At 41.0% G+C, this 17,142-nt stretch overlaps 1 protein-coding gene and 1 long non-coding RNA gene across 2 annotated transcripts; both read right to left on the bottom strand.

Moving 5' to 3' along the window:
• Nucleotides 1-3,361: 3,361 nt before the first annotated feature.
• On the bottom strand, nt 3,362-8,385 carry c1galt1c1.L (C1GALT1 specific chaperone 1 L homeolog). Its single transcript, NM_001094737.2, is given in 2 exon segments — nt 3,362-4,381; nt 8,315-8,385. A coding segment is annotated over 1 exon segment (954 nt). The 5' UTR covers nt 4,377-4,381; nt 8,315-8,385; the 3' UTR covers nt 3,362-3,422.
• Nucleotides 8,386-14,019: 5,634 nt separating this feature from the next.
• On the bottom strand, nt 14,020-15,348 carry LOC121397020. Its single transcript, XR_005963352.1, has 3 exons — nt 15,032-15,348; nt 14,831-14,835; nt 14,020-14,049 (listed from the first exon to the last, which is right to left on the bottom strand). It is a non-coding gene; the product is annotated as an uncharacterized LOC121397020 (long non-coding RNA).
• Nucleotides 15,349-17,142: the final 1,794 nt, after the last annotated feature.

Raw genomic sequence — 17,142 nt, forward strand, 5'->3', positions numbered from 1 at the left:
TAACTGCTTCCTGGAAGATCTAAGAACAGCATAGTAAAATAGTAAAAGCCAAGTCCCACTGAGACTGATTCAGTTTCAGTAGGAGAAATAACAGCCTGCCAGAAAATAATTCCATCCTAAAGTGCAGGCACAAGTCACATGACTGGGGCAGCTGGGAAACTGACAAAATCTCTAGCCCCATGTCAGATTTATAAAAAAAAATCTGTTTGCTTTTTTTTGAGAAATGGATTAAAGTGCAGAATTCTGCTGGAGCAGCACTATTAACTATTTCCGATGACAGGATCCCTTTAAGTAACGTGACTATATGTAAGATATAAAGAAGCCAGTAAAGATTTCTATGAGCCTATAAAGTCATCGAGTTGCCAGCCAAGTGTTTAAACACTGGTCATGGAATGCTGAGCTGATTTCTTTTTTTCTTCCATGATACATAACGCACAAATGCATTTTTTCAGCTGATGCAACGTTACAACTGTACATTGCATCATTTAGTACAACTACAGTTTGGGCTCATGAGATGTCCTGTTCATGGGACATAAATGTCTTCTTAACTTGGATTTGTCTAATGGAACTCTTGAGGTCAATGTATAGGGATTTTCCTCATCCACTGTTTACAATAGCTTTAGTGAAGATGACAGTTTTAGACATGTAGATTTATGCTCTTAGCTAACGTGCTGGGTACGTTTCTCCTGCAGTAATATTAACCCCTTAGAAGGAAACAGCAGGGTAAAATGGGCTATACTGCTTAACTGCAGCAGCAGCATTCCCCAAAGTTTCCTCATAGCCTTCCTTTAGTCTTTAATAGGTCCGTTAATATGTAAGAAACCGTAATTCAGCTGACAAGCAATAAAGACCCAAGGAAAATAAGCGAGTCAACAGTGTGTAATAATATAAAATAGATTTTATTTCATATATAGTTTTACATTACTCAGATTTTAAAAAGTTACAAATATTTTAATCTTTACAAGAGATTCCATTACATTAGCAAAATATCAACACCCCCAAAAAAAGAATACCCTAATTCTTCATTGTACCTATGACATTACCGCCCTCACAAAGTTGCTTCTGTTAAATGGTAAGTTTATGCGATCAAAATAAAAGGTTCTTATCTTTTTTTTCCGAAAAGATGAGTGTTTGGTGGTGCCGTACTGTTGGTTTCTGTTCTACATTAACATCACTGGAAAGTCAAAACGCCGCTGCCCTAAGGTAGATGGATATTTAAAAGGCTAAAACAGCATTGAAATTCTCAAAATTTCAATAGAAATATGGAATCACCATGAAATAGGCCAAATGGTTAGAAGCAAGAGGCCCACTGACTCCTGGGCCCACCGGGAGTTTTCCTGGTATCCCAGTGGGCCAGTCCAACACTGGGCAAATGTATGTACTCCATGAGTATACTATTCCATGAAAACTGCCTTTATTCAGAGGCCCATTTATCAAAGGTCGAATTTCGAATTCATGTGAGTTTTTTTTAATTCGAATATACTCACAATTCGACTGGGAGGTTATTTAAGAAAAAAATTTGAATGTCTAACATTCCATCGAATGGTTCCGATCCAAAAATTTGAATCCTATTTGATTCGTACGAACTGAGTTTTTCTCCTGAAAAAAAAAACTTGAATGCCAGGAAGGCTATTAACATCTTCAAATGGGTCACTGGACCTCTGCCATTGACTTGTAAATGAACTCGGCAGGTTTTAGGTGGCGAATAGTCAAATTAAGACAGCTTCCATGGTTGAGGTGTAATACATCTCACATCTGGATTTACATTTGAATAAGGGGATTAAAATTTGAATGTGTGAATTTTGACACTTGAAAATTCGAGTTCACTATTCGAATCTGCCCCTTAGTATGAAAAACCATCCAACACTTGTACAGAACATCTGTTCACTTTAATATGATTATATTAATGCAAATTTTACCATTTATTTAAGGCTTCAGTGGTAATGGCAATTTTAATTATTAACTGTTAATCCCAACCACCTACTTTATAAGCTGCCACTGAAGTCTTCCAGTCTGGCCCGCTGCCTACACCTGGATCTCATTCAAAACGGACACAGCTGGGGTAAAACCAGTTACCCAAACATTTGTTAAATGGGTTAGTCACCTTTAAATAATTTTTTAGTATGATGTAGACATACTGAGACAATATGCAATTGGTCTTCATTTTTTATTACTTGAGGTTTTTGCGTCATTTAGCTTTTTGTTCAACAGCTCTCCAGTTTGCAATTTCAGCAATCTGATTGCTGGGGTCCAAAATACGTTAGCAACAAGGCAGTGGTTTGAAGGAGATATGAATAGGAGAGTGCCTGTGTATAAATATAAGTAATAACAAGTAACAATAAAACTGTAGCCTCACTGAGCAATGGTTTTTGGCTGCCGAAGTCAGTGACTTGAAATTTGAAAATAGGCACAAGAGGAAGACAAGCGATTCAGAAACTATAAATAATGAAGACCAATTGCAAAGTTGCAAGGAATAGGGCATTCTATAACATACTAAAGGTTAACTTAAAGGTGAACCACCCCTTTCAAAATGTGAATGTGCATTCACTGTTATGGCACACCCTGCAGAACCCTAAATATCACGTGATTTCAGGTGCACACAACTGAAAAGCAAAAGCATTTCTATCCCCAAAACATGCCTTTTTGGGGCAAGTTCTTACTATGGTACCAAAGGGGTAATGTTATAACATGGCCTATTACAGTATAGAAACCCATAGGAGCCGAACGGTTTGCTTTCAGCGTTGACTGCAGTTGGGTCTCTGACACCAGTGCTATGTGAGGAGTGTATTAGCTCTGAATGTTAAACCAACACACAGATACCCCGAGAAGGTTAGAACACAGAATGATAATGTGAACATTTGGCAATGATACTGGGTTAACTTTGGGACCTTTCTGCCAGCTGTCACCCTGGATACAAGGATGTTGGGACTACAACTGGAACCTGAAGAATGGTGATTCTTGGGTCAAGCCCTAATCTGAAAGGCAAACCCACTGAAACTTGAAGCACAATTAGCCTCCCACAGGGAGCAACCCAAACAAAAACTCATTTTACCATAAGAAAAGCCAAATGCGCAGCCACCTTCCACAGAGTTATAAAAAATAGACTTTGAGTGCAAAAGTTGTCAGTGTGTAAAATTTGTGTACAATCTCATTAGGAGCCAACAAGTAATGTACCACAACGGCCAGACGGCAAGGACTTCTCTCTTGTGTGCAAACAAAATGCGCAAACTTCACAAAATAACTCGATCAGGTTGTGACTGCAAACATTGTTTTTTTTTCCCGTTAAAAAAAATCTTGATCAAAAACAAGAAAAAGAAAACCACAGATCCTTCTAATAGAATTTTGATATTGGTACAATCAATTTTTTTTTTTGTGTGAAAAAAATCTCAGCGGGAAGTGATGACGGCCATGATTCCCAAACATCAATCGTTGTCAGAGTCAGGTTTGGGTAGAAAAACTAGAGCATCATTGAAAGTGTGTCCGTATGCTCTCAGTCTGTATACGCCGTACATCATGACGTGCATGACGTTGGGGGATATACCACTGAAAGTGATTGCCATGTCTGAGCAACATCCTTCCACCACTTTCTGGGGATTTTTGGCCATGGCTTCTTGAATGAGCGAGCCAACAGATTTCGTGTTGAAGACATCTTTACCTTCGGAGTCTTCTGCATTCTCTGCCGAGACTCCCTTGTATTTGAGACACATCGCCAGCTGCTTATCCTCGGCCATCTTAAATATCAAGCCGCCCTGCTCGGGGCATTTCTCCGGCTCCTCGAAAACGGCGGAAAGGCGATTCAGCGACTCAATGCTCAATACTATTCCGCCAGTGATATCAACGTAGTCCAAGTCTCCGGATTTCATAGTGTGGCCGATGTAAAATGGCTGAGAAGGATCTTTTTGGAGTAGGAAATATTTCAGGTTTTCGATCACTGCAAAGGTGGAAGGCGTGCATATAAAGAACCAGTTGTACTCGTTCTTGTTGTTCTCATAGGCCTTCTGGATGGCTCTTCTCATCATCGTCCACATGTCATTGGTGTCGACAGAAATGGAGTCAAACACTTTCATTGGTTCCGAGCTGTAGTAGTCAGCTTTGTCACAGTGTTTGCTCCAGGTTTCACGGACAGCAGCCCATTGACTTAAGTCTTTTGGCCTTACAAGGATTATACAATACACACGCATGCTCTGGCTGAGTTCCACACGTTCCGCTTCCGACAGCTTCTTAACTTGCTCCTTATCTGGTGCCTGAATGTGATGATGTTCATGGGAGATACCATGTTCATGTCCAACTTTAATATGTCCCAGAAGCGTGATGACTACACAGAAGCCTCCTCCTATCAACATGCCACGCATAAACGAACCTCCTTCTGAAATCATGTTTCCTAAAGCACAAAAAAAATAAAAAAAAATGCTATATGAGACTAAAGTGAAAATACGAGTTAAGTAAATTATTGTGAAAATCATCATAAAGCATAGTTAATTTGTGTATAGGGCCAAACATATATCAAATAAATATAAATCCTGTGAATATTGAGACACATGACTAGACTAATTTTGTGAATCCATGCAATCAGAACCAAAATTCTAAATATATGTAGGTATAAATGTACGTGTTTGGCATTTCTCTCGTTCACATTTAAATTGGCTCTAATAGACTCTTTCATTGCATTTTTTTCATCCATAAATTGTTAATATGGTTTTACAGTATGGATTTATTTCCCACTGGCAGGGCTGCATCTGCAAACGTTGTGCCCGTGGATAAATGAGGCACACAGTATGGCAGCACATGAATAAATACATACATAAAGTGATAGAATCAAAATGGTGGTAATACATACCTGTATATGTATGGCAAGTAAATTATGCTAATTAAGTATTTATTAAGCAATTAAGTTCTAGGGATCATTATGATAATTAACCTAAATTTAGTAAATAACAGAAACCTATTACCAAAACCAGTTCTTCAGACTCACTTCCATCAAAACATCACATTAAGTATCGGCACTCACCCAAAGTCCAGCCAAGTCCAGGGTGCATCTCCCAAAACATGTTTCGATATTCGTAAAGTGAATTTATTACATTTTTCACATATTCCCCCACATCAACGCGTTTTGGTTCCTTTCAAACCATCGTCAGGACGACGGTTCTAAAGCAACCGAAGCACGTTGATGTGGGGGAATATGTGAAAAACATAATAAATTCACTTATATTTGGACCCGTGAGTGCCTCCACTTTCTATAATTACCTGGCACATTAGGAGGATTGGTATCTTAAATATTAAAGGAACAGTTCAGTGTGAAAATAAAAACTGTGTAAATGGATAGGCTGTGCAAAATAAAAAATGATTCTAATATAGTTAGTTAGTCAAAAATGTAATATATAAAGGTGGGAGTGAGTGGATGTCTAACATAATAGCCACAACACTACTTCCTGCTTTTCAGCTCTCTAACTCTGAGTTATTCAGCGACTTGAAGGGGAGCCACATGGTACATTTCTGTTCAGTGAGTTTGTAATTGATCCTCAGCACTGAACAGATTCAAAAGCAGCAGATATGACCCATGTGGCCCCCCTCAAGTCTCTGATTGGTTACTGCCTGGTAACCAGGGTAACCAGTCAGTGTAAACCAAGAGAGCTGAAAAGCAGGAAGTAGTGTTCTGACTGACATGTTATACATCAAATCACTCCAGCCTTTATACATTACATTTTTGGCTAACTAACTATATTAGAAACATTTTTTATTTTGCACATCCTATCTATTTACCCAGTTTTTATTTTTACACTGAACAATTCCTTTAAGACGTGCAAGCTTGTTTACCGTGGCTACACCTATTAAACACACCTATGAATTATCCAGCTAATCCTACTGTGTCCCGCTGAAACCAAGTGCTCAGAGTTACAGCGCCTGTTTGCCTTTCTTATAGATAAATTGTTCTTGGGGTTGTTTTTCCCTATCCATAATATTTTAGCATAGGTCCTTATGACTCCGAGCCTGCTACACTGCTGAGATGTACAATGGTCAGACTTAAAATAGCAGAGCATTTTTTAAATGGCAATTCTGAATACTGTGCCTACCTCCCTCTGATCTATAAAATTTTCAGGTGGCAAAATGCATGAATTCCCATGTCAACCATTACCCAATGAAATGGCATTGGTGAGCAGCATCCTTCTAGCTGTCTCTTCTGTGACCCTTCTCCCCAGACAGAACAAGATCATTTAGAAACTTCTGGTTTTCGATTCCTTCCAACCTTCTCCACACTATAATCAAAGCGATTACCTATCTATTTGATCTTTCTTGACTTGATTCTTCGCCTCTCTGATAAATCACACCTCGATTGAAAGAAAAACCCTCTCTTGACCCTTCTAATCTTAGTAATTTCTATCCCATCTCTTTTCTTCCATTTATCTGTAAGTTAGTCAAGTGATTTGTATGAAAATATGACAGATTCCTTCTTATTTTGGGCCTCCTTGCAGTTGAAATCTAGAATATCCTTTTATTCCTGTCTGGATGAGTGCTGATTCTTATCTGAATAGCTTTATTCTGACACTTTATTGTGGCCCTGTTAACCCTCCTCATAGATCAGCATGTGCTTTTGTAGTTTGTAAACAGGGTCAGCCTGTTTTTCCTGTTGTAGTTAAAAAAAAAATAAGCACCTGAAAACAGACACCTGAAAATCTTAAAAGAGTTAAGAAGATTAAAAATCTTAAATCTTAAAAAGATTTAAAGACACCTTAAAAGCACACCTTAAAATCTGTTCACAGAATTCAGAACTTTTTTAAAATGCTAGTTCTTTCCAACAAGGAGCAGCATTGTGGCAGGTAAACAATGGCTGTTTTATAAAGTCACAGCTGGATATAAGCCACAGTGGTGTCTTAGCCCAAATCTATCAGGGTATGTTGCCTGCAAAGCTTTTACAACCAGCAACAGCCTCCTGCGATCTATCCAACTTGATCATACAAGATTGGGGAGACTGTGGAGATTAGAAATCAGGATTCTAAATCCATACAATATCGTTGGTCGAAACACAGCAAATATCATAACACAGGAGTGCCCATACTTTACTGATGTGAGGTCTACTTTTAATGACGTTGTCCCATTATGATCTACGGCCATAAAAGCATTGTTAGCATCTTGTTCCATGGAAAATATAACTTAAATATTATATTCATTTATGAGACAATATTTATTTCTTATGTAGCCTTAACATAATTAATATCTGAATGAAAAGCATGAAATAGGGGGGTGATTTAGACAAGTTGTTCCTTGACAGTGTCTTGAGATCTACTGATCATCAGCTAAAGGTCCACTTGTAGATCCCAATCTACCTTTTGGGCACCCATGTCATAATAACTATCTAAAGTAGGGATGCACCGAATCCAGGATTCGGTTCGGTATTCGGCCAGGATTCCGCCATTTTCAGCAGGATTCGGATTTGGCCGAATCCTTGAGTCTGTCCGAACCGAATCCGAATCCTTAAAATCGTGTGACTTTTCGTCACAAAACATGGAAGTAAAAATTTGCATATGCAAATCAGGGTTTGGATTTGGTTCGGCCGAATCTTTCAAGAAGGATTCGGGGTTCGGCCGGATCCAAAAAAGAGTATTTGGTGCATCCCTAATGTAAAGATATAGAAACAGCCTGGGGCCACCAATGGCCCCTGTATCCCTTTAACAACCGAATATTCCAGCTGGACTGCATAACTAATGTTTAATAAAAAATATTGGCATAGGTTAGTCTGCAGGAAAAATAACATTACAAGCATTACTGAGTGATACCACACTGTGTTATCCCTTGAAAGAACAGATTTTGCATCTGCTGGTCTGACAACCAACACAGTGCCGGAACGTTAGAAGAGCACCCTGAATTATTTTCACTTAAAAAATATTTATTAGTGCTTAGGGCATTACAGCAATGTTTCAGGCCAGGCAGCCTTTTATCAAACAGCACAGTGGCACATATCAATGCTACAATAAAGGAGCCTCTCAAACAAATGAATAGATGTGGCTGAGCCCATATTTGAACAATAAAGACAGGAGCCCAATGAGGCACATGGGAGCTCAGCTCTGAATTACATTTCAAAATGCAGAGTTGTAAAATCTTATCAGCATTTTCCATTTAATAAAAACTGCTCATGATCAGAGCAGCTGCAGGGTCTGCCTCCTCTGTAGTATCCCTATACCCACTCACAGGATTTCAATAAGACAGAGGGTAGTCCCAGCCCTACATAATAGTTCGGTACAAAATAAACCATTACGGGCCCATTTGGACAAAATAAAGTAGGTACGAGCCAGTTTCTCTCAGTCCGCGTCACACTTACCTGGTTTTATCAAGATCCCAGCCCGCAACACCGACCCCTGTTCTCACTCCAGCTGAACCTCTGCCGGATCTGAAGCTTCCGGCTTCCTTCTACTGATGACGTGTAAGGGTACTGTCAAAGCGAATGTGTCGCCGTGGCAACCAGACAGCTTACAGCGGCCATCTTTGTAAAGGGCAACCTGTAAAAGCGCGATGATTATTCCAACCTCATCATATACATTTTTGTAGCCGCCTGAGTGTCTGGATAATAGAAATGCGCTTCCACGTTGGAATCTAGTGATCTTACTTTGCAGCCATGTGATCCAGAAATGGAAAAACAAAGTAGAGATCCCAAGTATCATTCCCAGGCTATGTTTTTGAAAGGCAAGAAGCAAGTGCGCAAACTATAAAAAACATATTGCCTTTAGAACTCTGTGCACAAAGCGATTGCGGCCATTATACCTTCTCCACATTATAATCAAAGCTCAGTCCTAACTATTCCATTTTTTTCTTGACTTCAGTCACAATTCTCATTTAAACCACAACTTACACAAGTAAAAGACTCCGGTATTATCTAATTATTTTATTTTGCAGCCATTTGACCCACACATTTGCATATTTACAAAAATTTTAGAAGCAAATGCACAAACCCTAAAAATGATAGAACTCCATGCAGAAAAAATTATGCTTTTTCAAGTGTGACCAGGACCTGTCATTACCTAATGTTAGGGTTGCCACTGCTGGTGAGTATTTTACTGGCTTAGCTGACAAAACACATACCAAGGCTGGTAAACACCCTTGCGTTGAGCCCCTGGCCCACCCTGATCCACCCTAACCTTTACTTTCTTCCCTGATCCCAGAGCTGGGCCAAGCAAAAGTTGCACCCAGGCCTGGATTTGTGGAGAGGCCACCATGGCCCAGGCCGAGGGCAGCATGATTTTAGGGGGGGGCATGCTGCCCAATCACACCCACATTGGTTCAGAAACACTGGTGAGGTGCAGGAGATACATTTGTTTTTAAAATTTTCTGTACGCCATTCCCCATTGCTCTGGTCCCATTGATGAAAATTTGATTAAATAAAAGGGAGGGGACGGGGCGACAAACTACAGTGGCCTAGGGGCGCTTGCTATGTAAATCTGGCCCTGGTTGCAACTAAGGTTGCTTCCAAATGGACCTTGCCGGGGGGCGCACGCATGCATGTACACTTGCATTTGTTAGGACAGGGGAAGGGGCAGTTTGACCAAGGAACGGGGTTAAGCAAGCCTCCAGGACTACGGATAGGTAGAAAGAGGAGGTGCATGCCCAGCAACCCCCCCCCCCCCACACTCACACACAGCATTGCACTCTAGGCCGTGCCTCTTCTGCCTACTCCTAATTCTGGCCCTGTCTGATCCTCTCCATAACCTCCAGCCATCCATGGGCCATTGCCCGGCTACCTTTTTTGCCCACCCCCCTCCTAGGGTTGTCACCTTTTCTGGAAAAAAATACCGCCTTCCTATATATTTATATTTTTTCCCTATTGATAACATTGGGATCAACCATCATTTTTAAAATACCGGCCGGGTGGCAACCCTACCCCCTCCATCGGCTTGTGAGAATGTTTTAGAAAGGTGGCAACCTAATGTATCAATTTGTTTCTAAATTACCAAACCTTATGTGCACCAATGAGAAAAATGTCAGAGCTTTATAAATGTAATAATAATTTTTTCTGGTGATCTGTACAGAAAAGGGCCATCTTTCTAGGGAAAAGCAGCATAAAGATGAGCGTATAGGCACCAGATTCTGTAATATAACAGAATAATCCATAAATTAACAATACTGAAAACAATAGAAATAAAAAGGAAAATATACTGCATTATTGTCAAGTCAAGAGTCACGAGTGAGTTTATTGTCATTTCATCCATATACGTTTGTACAGTACACAGTGAAACGAAACAACGTTCCTCTAGGACCATGCTGCTACACACAACATAGATGTACCAGACAACAGACAAAAAGTGCAAGTGCAAAAATATGCAACTCCTGCAAGACAGGTCAGTACAGTGCAGGGACAGGACAATACAGTGCACACTCAGCAGATGTAATATGTTAAGTAAATAACGCTAAACGTCAGACATGATGGGTGTATCATTGTGATATGATAGTAGTAAGAACATGATGAAGAACATGATAAAGTGCAGATATGCTCATAGAGAACAATTGTATACAATGGCTATTTATTTATACAATACAACTCCATATGTTCTATGTACAGTGCTACACAATATGTTGGCGCTATATAAATACATGTTAATAATAATAATAAATAATAATAATGGCTATTTATTTATATCTTATTGGTGGTCACCGTTAGGGTGGAATTATAGTGAAATTCTGAAAAGGACTGAAATATTCATAATGAATATCAGTTCTATTCATTATTTTGCATCTGTGGATACAGTAACACCCTAGAAAAGTAAATAAATCCTGCACACTGAGAAAAAAAATTATATACCCCAAGGTGGTATTGCAATTAAGAGTCTTTATCAAACCTATATTACATCATAATTGCATGCTATACAAACTTGTAACAATTTAAACAAAGAACATACATACCACCCAGCAAGAAAAACATATGGATATGATAGCAGATACTCTGGGCAGTACTACTGCAGTATTGGTCGTTACCAATTAGGGTGGAACTATACTGAGACAATATCTCAAAAGAGAGATGTGAGGACCTCCAATAGTAAGAAACGATCACTTAAAAATAGAATTTTTTTTTTATTAGGACATGTATTATTGAGATTATTGAATGAACTAAAATATTGGAGTATCTGTTCTATTCACTATTTTGTTGTATCTGTGAAAACAATAATACCCAGTTAATGGGTCACTCACATCTATGACATTGAACAGCCAGTATTGTTGATAATTAGCAGTACAGCCAATAAGAACTCTTTATTTACTGCTGCTGAGTACAAGCAAGTGAAATTTTGAAGAAAAGAAAACTGTCTGATACACTTAAATTTGGCCCGTGGTTAATCCATTCCTGAGTTTGAAGCATCAGGCATCTCCTCTTAGCCAAGTATAGCAGAGGCATTTTTCCACGGATAGTCTCCAAAATGGCAGCTGGTGAGAGCTATGCTGCCTCCGCACACACGCTGGTTAATGCAGTCGGGGAATATACCATTTTATTCAGCCAACAAACATTCAACGTTTAGGGGGGGAAGGGTGGGTGCTCCCCCCCCTGAAACGTTGAATGTTTGGTGGCTGAATAAAATGGGAAATTCCCCGACTGCATTAACCAGTGTGTGTGCGGATCCGTTTGTTATACACATTGTGGGACAATAATACATACCTCCAAACATTTTGGAAATCAAAAGAGGGACAAAAAGTTGTGCCGCGCGTAGCGTGGCAAAAATTTTTAGGCACAACCATTTTTGTTTCCACACCCCCTAATTACCATGTTCATTTTACAAATTGTAAATAAGCCGTATCACTTTAAATGGGCAGGGAGAGCTGTATGGCAGTCCCTACTAAGGGGGATGTAGAAGTCGTAGTGCAACTGGCTTCCCTCCACAGGTTATTGAACTACAACTTCCAGCACCAACACCCAGAGAGCTACAGCCTTAGCCCAGGGCTAGTGGGGAAAGAGGAGGGGAAAGAATCTGTGCCTGGAACTTTGATGTCAGTGTAGACCAATGGTAAAATAGAGTGAGTTTATTGCCTCAGCACTGTATGAATAGAATGGGGATAAGGGGCATGAGTGTGGGCACAGCTGGCATCACACACACACAACAGCAAATGTACCAATCACTCACACACAGTAACTCACACAGAAACAGTAACTCTCTCACACACAAACACACACACACACAGTAACACACACAGACAGAAACACACAGTAACACACACACACTTAAGAAGGGATGAACAGCTTGATTGTAACTGACTTCAGTGCATCTAATTGTGGGACAGGACAAAGAGTGAGTCTCTTATAACCTTGAAAAAGAATTATGCAAAAAGCTGAACATTTTGGGTTGGATCACTCAATTCATTTGTTTGTAAGTCGCCTCTGCCTCCAGGCGCACACGCTGCTCGCTTGCACTCTCTGCTGTACGTAGGACTGTGTAAAACAATGGAACGTCCGCTTCTCGCACGTTCATTCATTCCCTCAGCAGCAGCAGTTCCAATACAATACTCGTGCATTCACTGTTTGACATTCATCACCACAGAGCTCCCTCACCTGCCCGTACACCTGTGACGTAGCGGAAATGGGGGCGTTTCTGCTACAGAATCGGCGTGTTTGTGTATGTGTGTGTTTGTATATGTGTGTGTATATATATGTGTGTGTGTGTGTATATATATATGTGTGTGTGTATATATGTGTGTGTATACCTGTATATGTGTGTGTGCATATATGTGTGTGTGTATATATGTGTGTGTGTGTGTGTGTGTGTGTATATATATATATATATATATACATATATATATATATATATATATATATCTATATATATATATATATATATATATATATATATATATATATATATATATGAATATTTACAGCCAATGTGGCAAAGCAAACCATTCCCTAAGCCACTCATACCTCCCTTCTCCATAGAAAACCCCAAGCTAAGCACCAGGAAAGGCTGTGGGCATTAAGGGCCACATAAAGTACACTATAAAGCAGAGATTTTTTAAACTTAAACGCACACAAAATTAGAGTTCTTCGCACTCCCACTCTCTATATACCACTGTGTATGTTTAAAAAAGCCGCTTATTGATATTAATCCTACCGCTTCCCGTGGATATGTCCGCCTGCGCTGCCAGCGGGTATTTTTTCTGAATGCATTCATGTACTCGATGTTACCGAGTTCCCGCGATAGCTACGGCGGACGAGGGTGAGAGGAAGGAGTGGGGCGAGCTCCGCCATCGACTCCTCTTCTATTACCGGTGTTAAGCACCAGGAAAGGCTGTGGGCATTAAGGGCCACATAAAGTACACTATAAAGCAGAGATTTTTAAAACTTAAACGCACACAAAATTAGATAAGCAAAAGAAAAAATGGCAGTAAATGGCCCTCATATAGTTCCAGAGCCATTATCCCACTATTACTATAGGCACCATCTCTCCCTACTATACCTGCTATCCCACAGTCACAGTCCCTTCCCATAGACTATTATCCCACTGTTACTATAGGCACCATCTCTCCCTACTATACCTGCTATCCCACAGTCACACTCCCTTCCCAGAGACTATTATCCACTGTTACTATAGGCACCATCTTTCCCTACTATACCTGCTATCCCACAGTCACACTCCCTTCCCAGAGACTATTATCCACTGTTACTATAGGCACCATCTCTCCCTACTATACCTGCTATCCCACAGCCACAGTCCCTTCCCAGAGACTATTATCCACTACTACTATAGACACCATCTCCCCCTACTATACCTGCTATCCCACAGTCACAGTCCCTTCCCAGAGACTATTATCCCACTGTTACTATAGGCACCATCTCTCCCTACTATACCTGCTATCCCACAGCCACAGTCCCTTCCCAGAGACTATTATCCACTGTTACTATAGGCACCATCTCTCCCTAATATACCTGCTATCCCACAGTCACACTCCCTTCCCAGAGACTATTATCCCACTGTTACTATAGGCACCATCTTTCCCTACTATACCTGCTATCCCACAGTCACACTCCCTTCCCAGAAACTATTATCCCACTGTTACTATAGGCACCATCTTTCCCTACTATACCTGCTATCCCACAGTCACACTCCCTTCCCAGAGACTATTATCCACTGTTACTATAGGCACCATCTCTCCCTACTATACCTGCTATCCCACAGTCACACTCCCTTCCCAGAGACTATTATCCACTGTTACTATAGTCACCATCTCTCCCTACTATACCTGCTATCCCACAGCCACAGTCCCTTCCCAGAGACTATTATCCACTACTACTATAGGCACAATCTCCCCCTACTATACCTGCTATCCCACAGTCACAGTCCCTTCCCAGAGACTATTATCCCACTATTACTATAGGCACCATCTCTCCCTACTATACCTGCTATCCCACAGTCACAGTCCCTTCCCAGAGACTATTATCCACTGTTACTATAGGCACCATCTCTCCCTACTATACCTGCTATTCCACAGTCACACTCCCTTCCCAGAGACTATTATCCCACTGTTACTATAGGCACCATCTTTCCCTACTATATCTGCTATCCCACAGTCACACTCCCTTCCCAGAGACTATTATCCACTGTTACTATAGGCACCATCTCTCCCTACTATACCTGCTATCCCACAGTCACAGTCCCTTCCCAGACACTATTATCCCACTGTTACTATAGGCACCATCTCTCCCTACTATACCTGCTATCCCACAGCCACAGTCCCTTCCCAGAGACTATTATCCCCACTGTTACTATAGGCACCATCTCTCCCTACTATACCTGCTATCCCACAGTCACAGTCCCTTCCCAGACACTATTATCCCACTGTTACTATAGGCACCATCTCTCCCTACTATACCTGCTATCCCACAGTCACACTCCCTTCCCAGAGACTATTATCCACTGCTACTATAGGCACAATCTTTCTCTTCTATACTATACTACACGCACAGTTCATTTGGATAGGATATTATACTCACTGGCTCTATAAGTTGTAGTGCACTGTGTGTACAAGAAAAGTCAGGGTGTCACTGAGCCACTGTTTCCCTACCTACAACTGTTGCTCCACATTGTGCAGGTTCCAGATCAGATGCCCTACATGACTGACCCTAAAGATAAAACACATCTGGAAAGTTTACATTTGTTGTCATATCACATAAATATGAAAAGCATGCTAATACAGAGGGGGACGGCAGGGTGACTGTGGTTTGAGATTATTGGATTTAGAATTGGGTGGGGATGTTTATGAAGAAGTGGCTGGAGAACATGACAGAGACTAATCCATTACCACATGAAGGTATACAAGGGGACACACCTACTTCTACCACACTATAGACAGGCCTGACATAGTAAGGTTAGTAGCTGCTGTATTGTCATGTGCTTCTAGGCCAGGGATCCCCAACCTTTTGAACTCGTGAGCAACATTCATAAGTAAAAGGAGTTGGGGAGCAACACTAGCATGAAAAATGTTCTTGGGGTGCCAAATAAGTGCTGTGATTGGCTATTTGGCAGCCCCTATGTGGATTGTCAGCCTACATTGAGGCTCTGTTTGGCAGTACACTCGTTTTTAAACAACCAAAACTTGCCTCCAAGCCTGGAATTCAAAAATAAGCTCCTGCTTTGAGGCCAATGGGAGCAACATCAAAGGGATTGGAGAGCAACATGTTGCTCACGAGCTACTGGTTGGGGATCACTGTTCTAGGCATTAGTGTCCCTTTAGCTTGCAGTAAGCTACTGTAACACTGCCATCTCCTGGGTCCATATGAGAAATACCAATGTAAAACTATTCTAACCTCTCATTTCATAGCTGCTGTCATTTTGCCTTGTTCTTTGTGGCCTGAAACTTCAGCTGCACTAGTACCATCAGGTGAGGAATATATATATATATAATAAATAGCCCCTTGCTGTAGTCCTCCCAGCCTTTCATTGTGTCCTTCTGTTCTGTGAGCCACCTTGTCCCATTTCCCAGGTGCGTAACTACAGAGGAAGCAGACCCAGTGGCTGCAGGGGGGCCAGGAGGTATAGGGGCCACATGATGCCCTAATTCATATATATGTGCTGCCCTTTCCCTGAAGTGGAGGGAAGAACGGAGAACCGTATATATCTACTTACAGGTTAGTGATGTGCAGGTAGTGATGTGTGATCAGCTCACTTGATTAAATCCAGAAACATATCAACCCCCCATGTGACTTCAGCATTAATAAGCAATTAATAGAGACGCAAGCTGCAGTACGGCACAGAAACCAATGCAGTCTGCATCATACACTCATGAGGCGCTTTTAATAAAAAGCGAAGGCGATTGTTCTCACCTCCGAGCTCAGGAATAGTTGTCACTTATCAGCCTTCTGTCAGGGTTCGAAGTACCTCACTGCAGCCGCCAAGTTTTCAAAATACGAAAGCTTAGGCTTGGCCAATCAGAACAAGGCTACATGCTGGGCTGTCTGCTACGCAAAACGCCACAACCTCGTTCCGTCTATATTTTGGGCACGCTCAGGCCATACTGTAGTGCACCAATAGGAGTTCACGCAGGCCATGCAAGTCAAGCCCACTTCTCCCGGCATTTAGCGTTTTCCTCCTGTGCGCGTCACGTATTCTAATAAAAGTATCTGCTTCTTTGCTAATCTGAAGGCATTATATATTATGGGCATGGCACTGGAAGGGAAATATGTGGTTAATGGTCTCCTAGCCGTGGTAACCTCCCGCCTCCTTGTGCTTATAGATTGCGCCTGGTGTGCAACACAAGCGTGTTTTTTGGCGCAGTCCGTCAGGCTCAGTGTTAAAGAAAGGGGGACGTTATCTAATGAGAGGAGTTGGCATGAGGCAATTTTTAAGCAGTTTCTGCTGTTGCTCATATACAACTCCCAGTGTTGGACCCAGTGTTCACATCCATGATGGATATAATACTGCAAGAGTATAATTTACACAAAAATAATGTCCAGAATCAATTTATTTACGTACCCCAAGGAGCTATTATTCTGGGGACCTTGACAACTGTACCCAAAGTGTCCCCTTCGTTAATACTTCTTTTATACTTTAATTATGTACTTTTGCATACTTTTATTTACGTACCCGTGGGGCTATTATTCTGGGGACCATGACAAGTGTCCCCTTCATTAAAACTTCATCCAAGTCATCTTTATTATCCTGCCTGTCTCCCAGTTAATGC

The sequence above is a fragment of the Xenopus laevis genome, chromosome 8L (assembly GCF_017654675.1).
Source record: "Xenopus laevis strain J_2021 chromosome 8L, Xenopus_laevis_v10.1, whole genome shotgun sequence".
NCBI lineage: Eukaryota > Metazoa > Chordata > Amphibia > Anura > Pipidae > Xenopus > Xenopus laevis.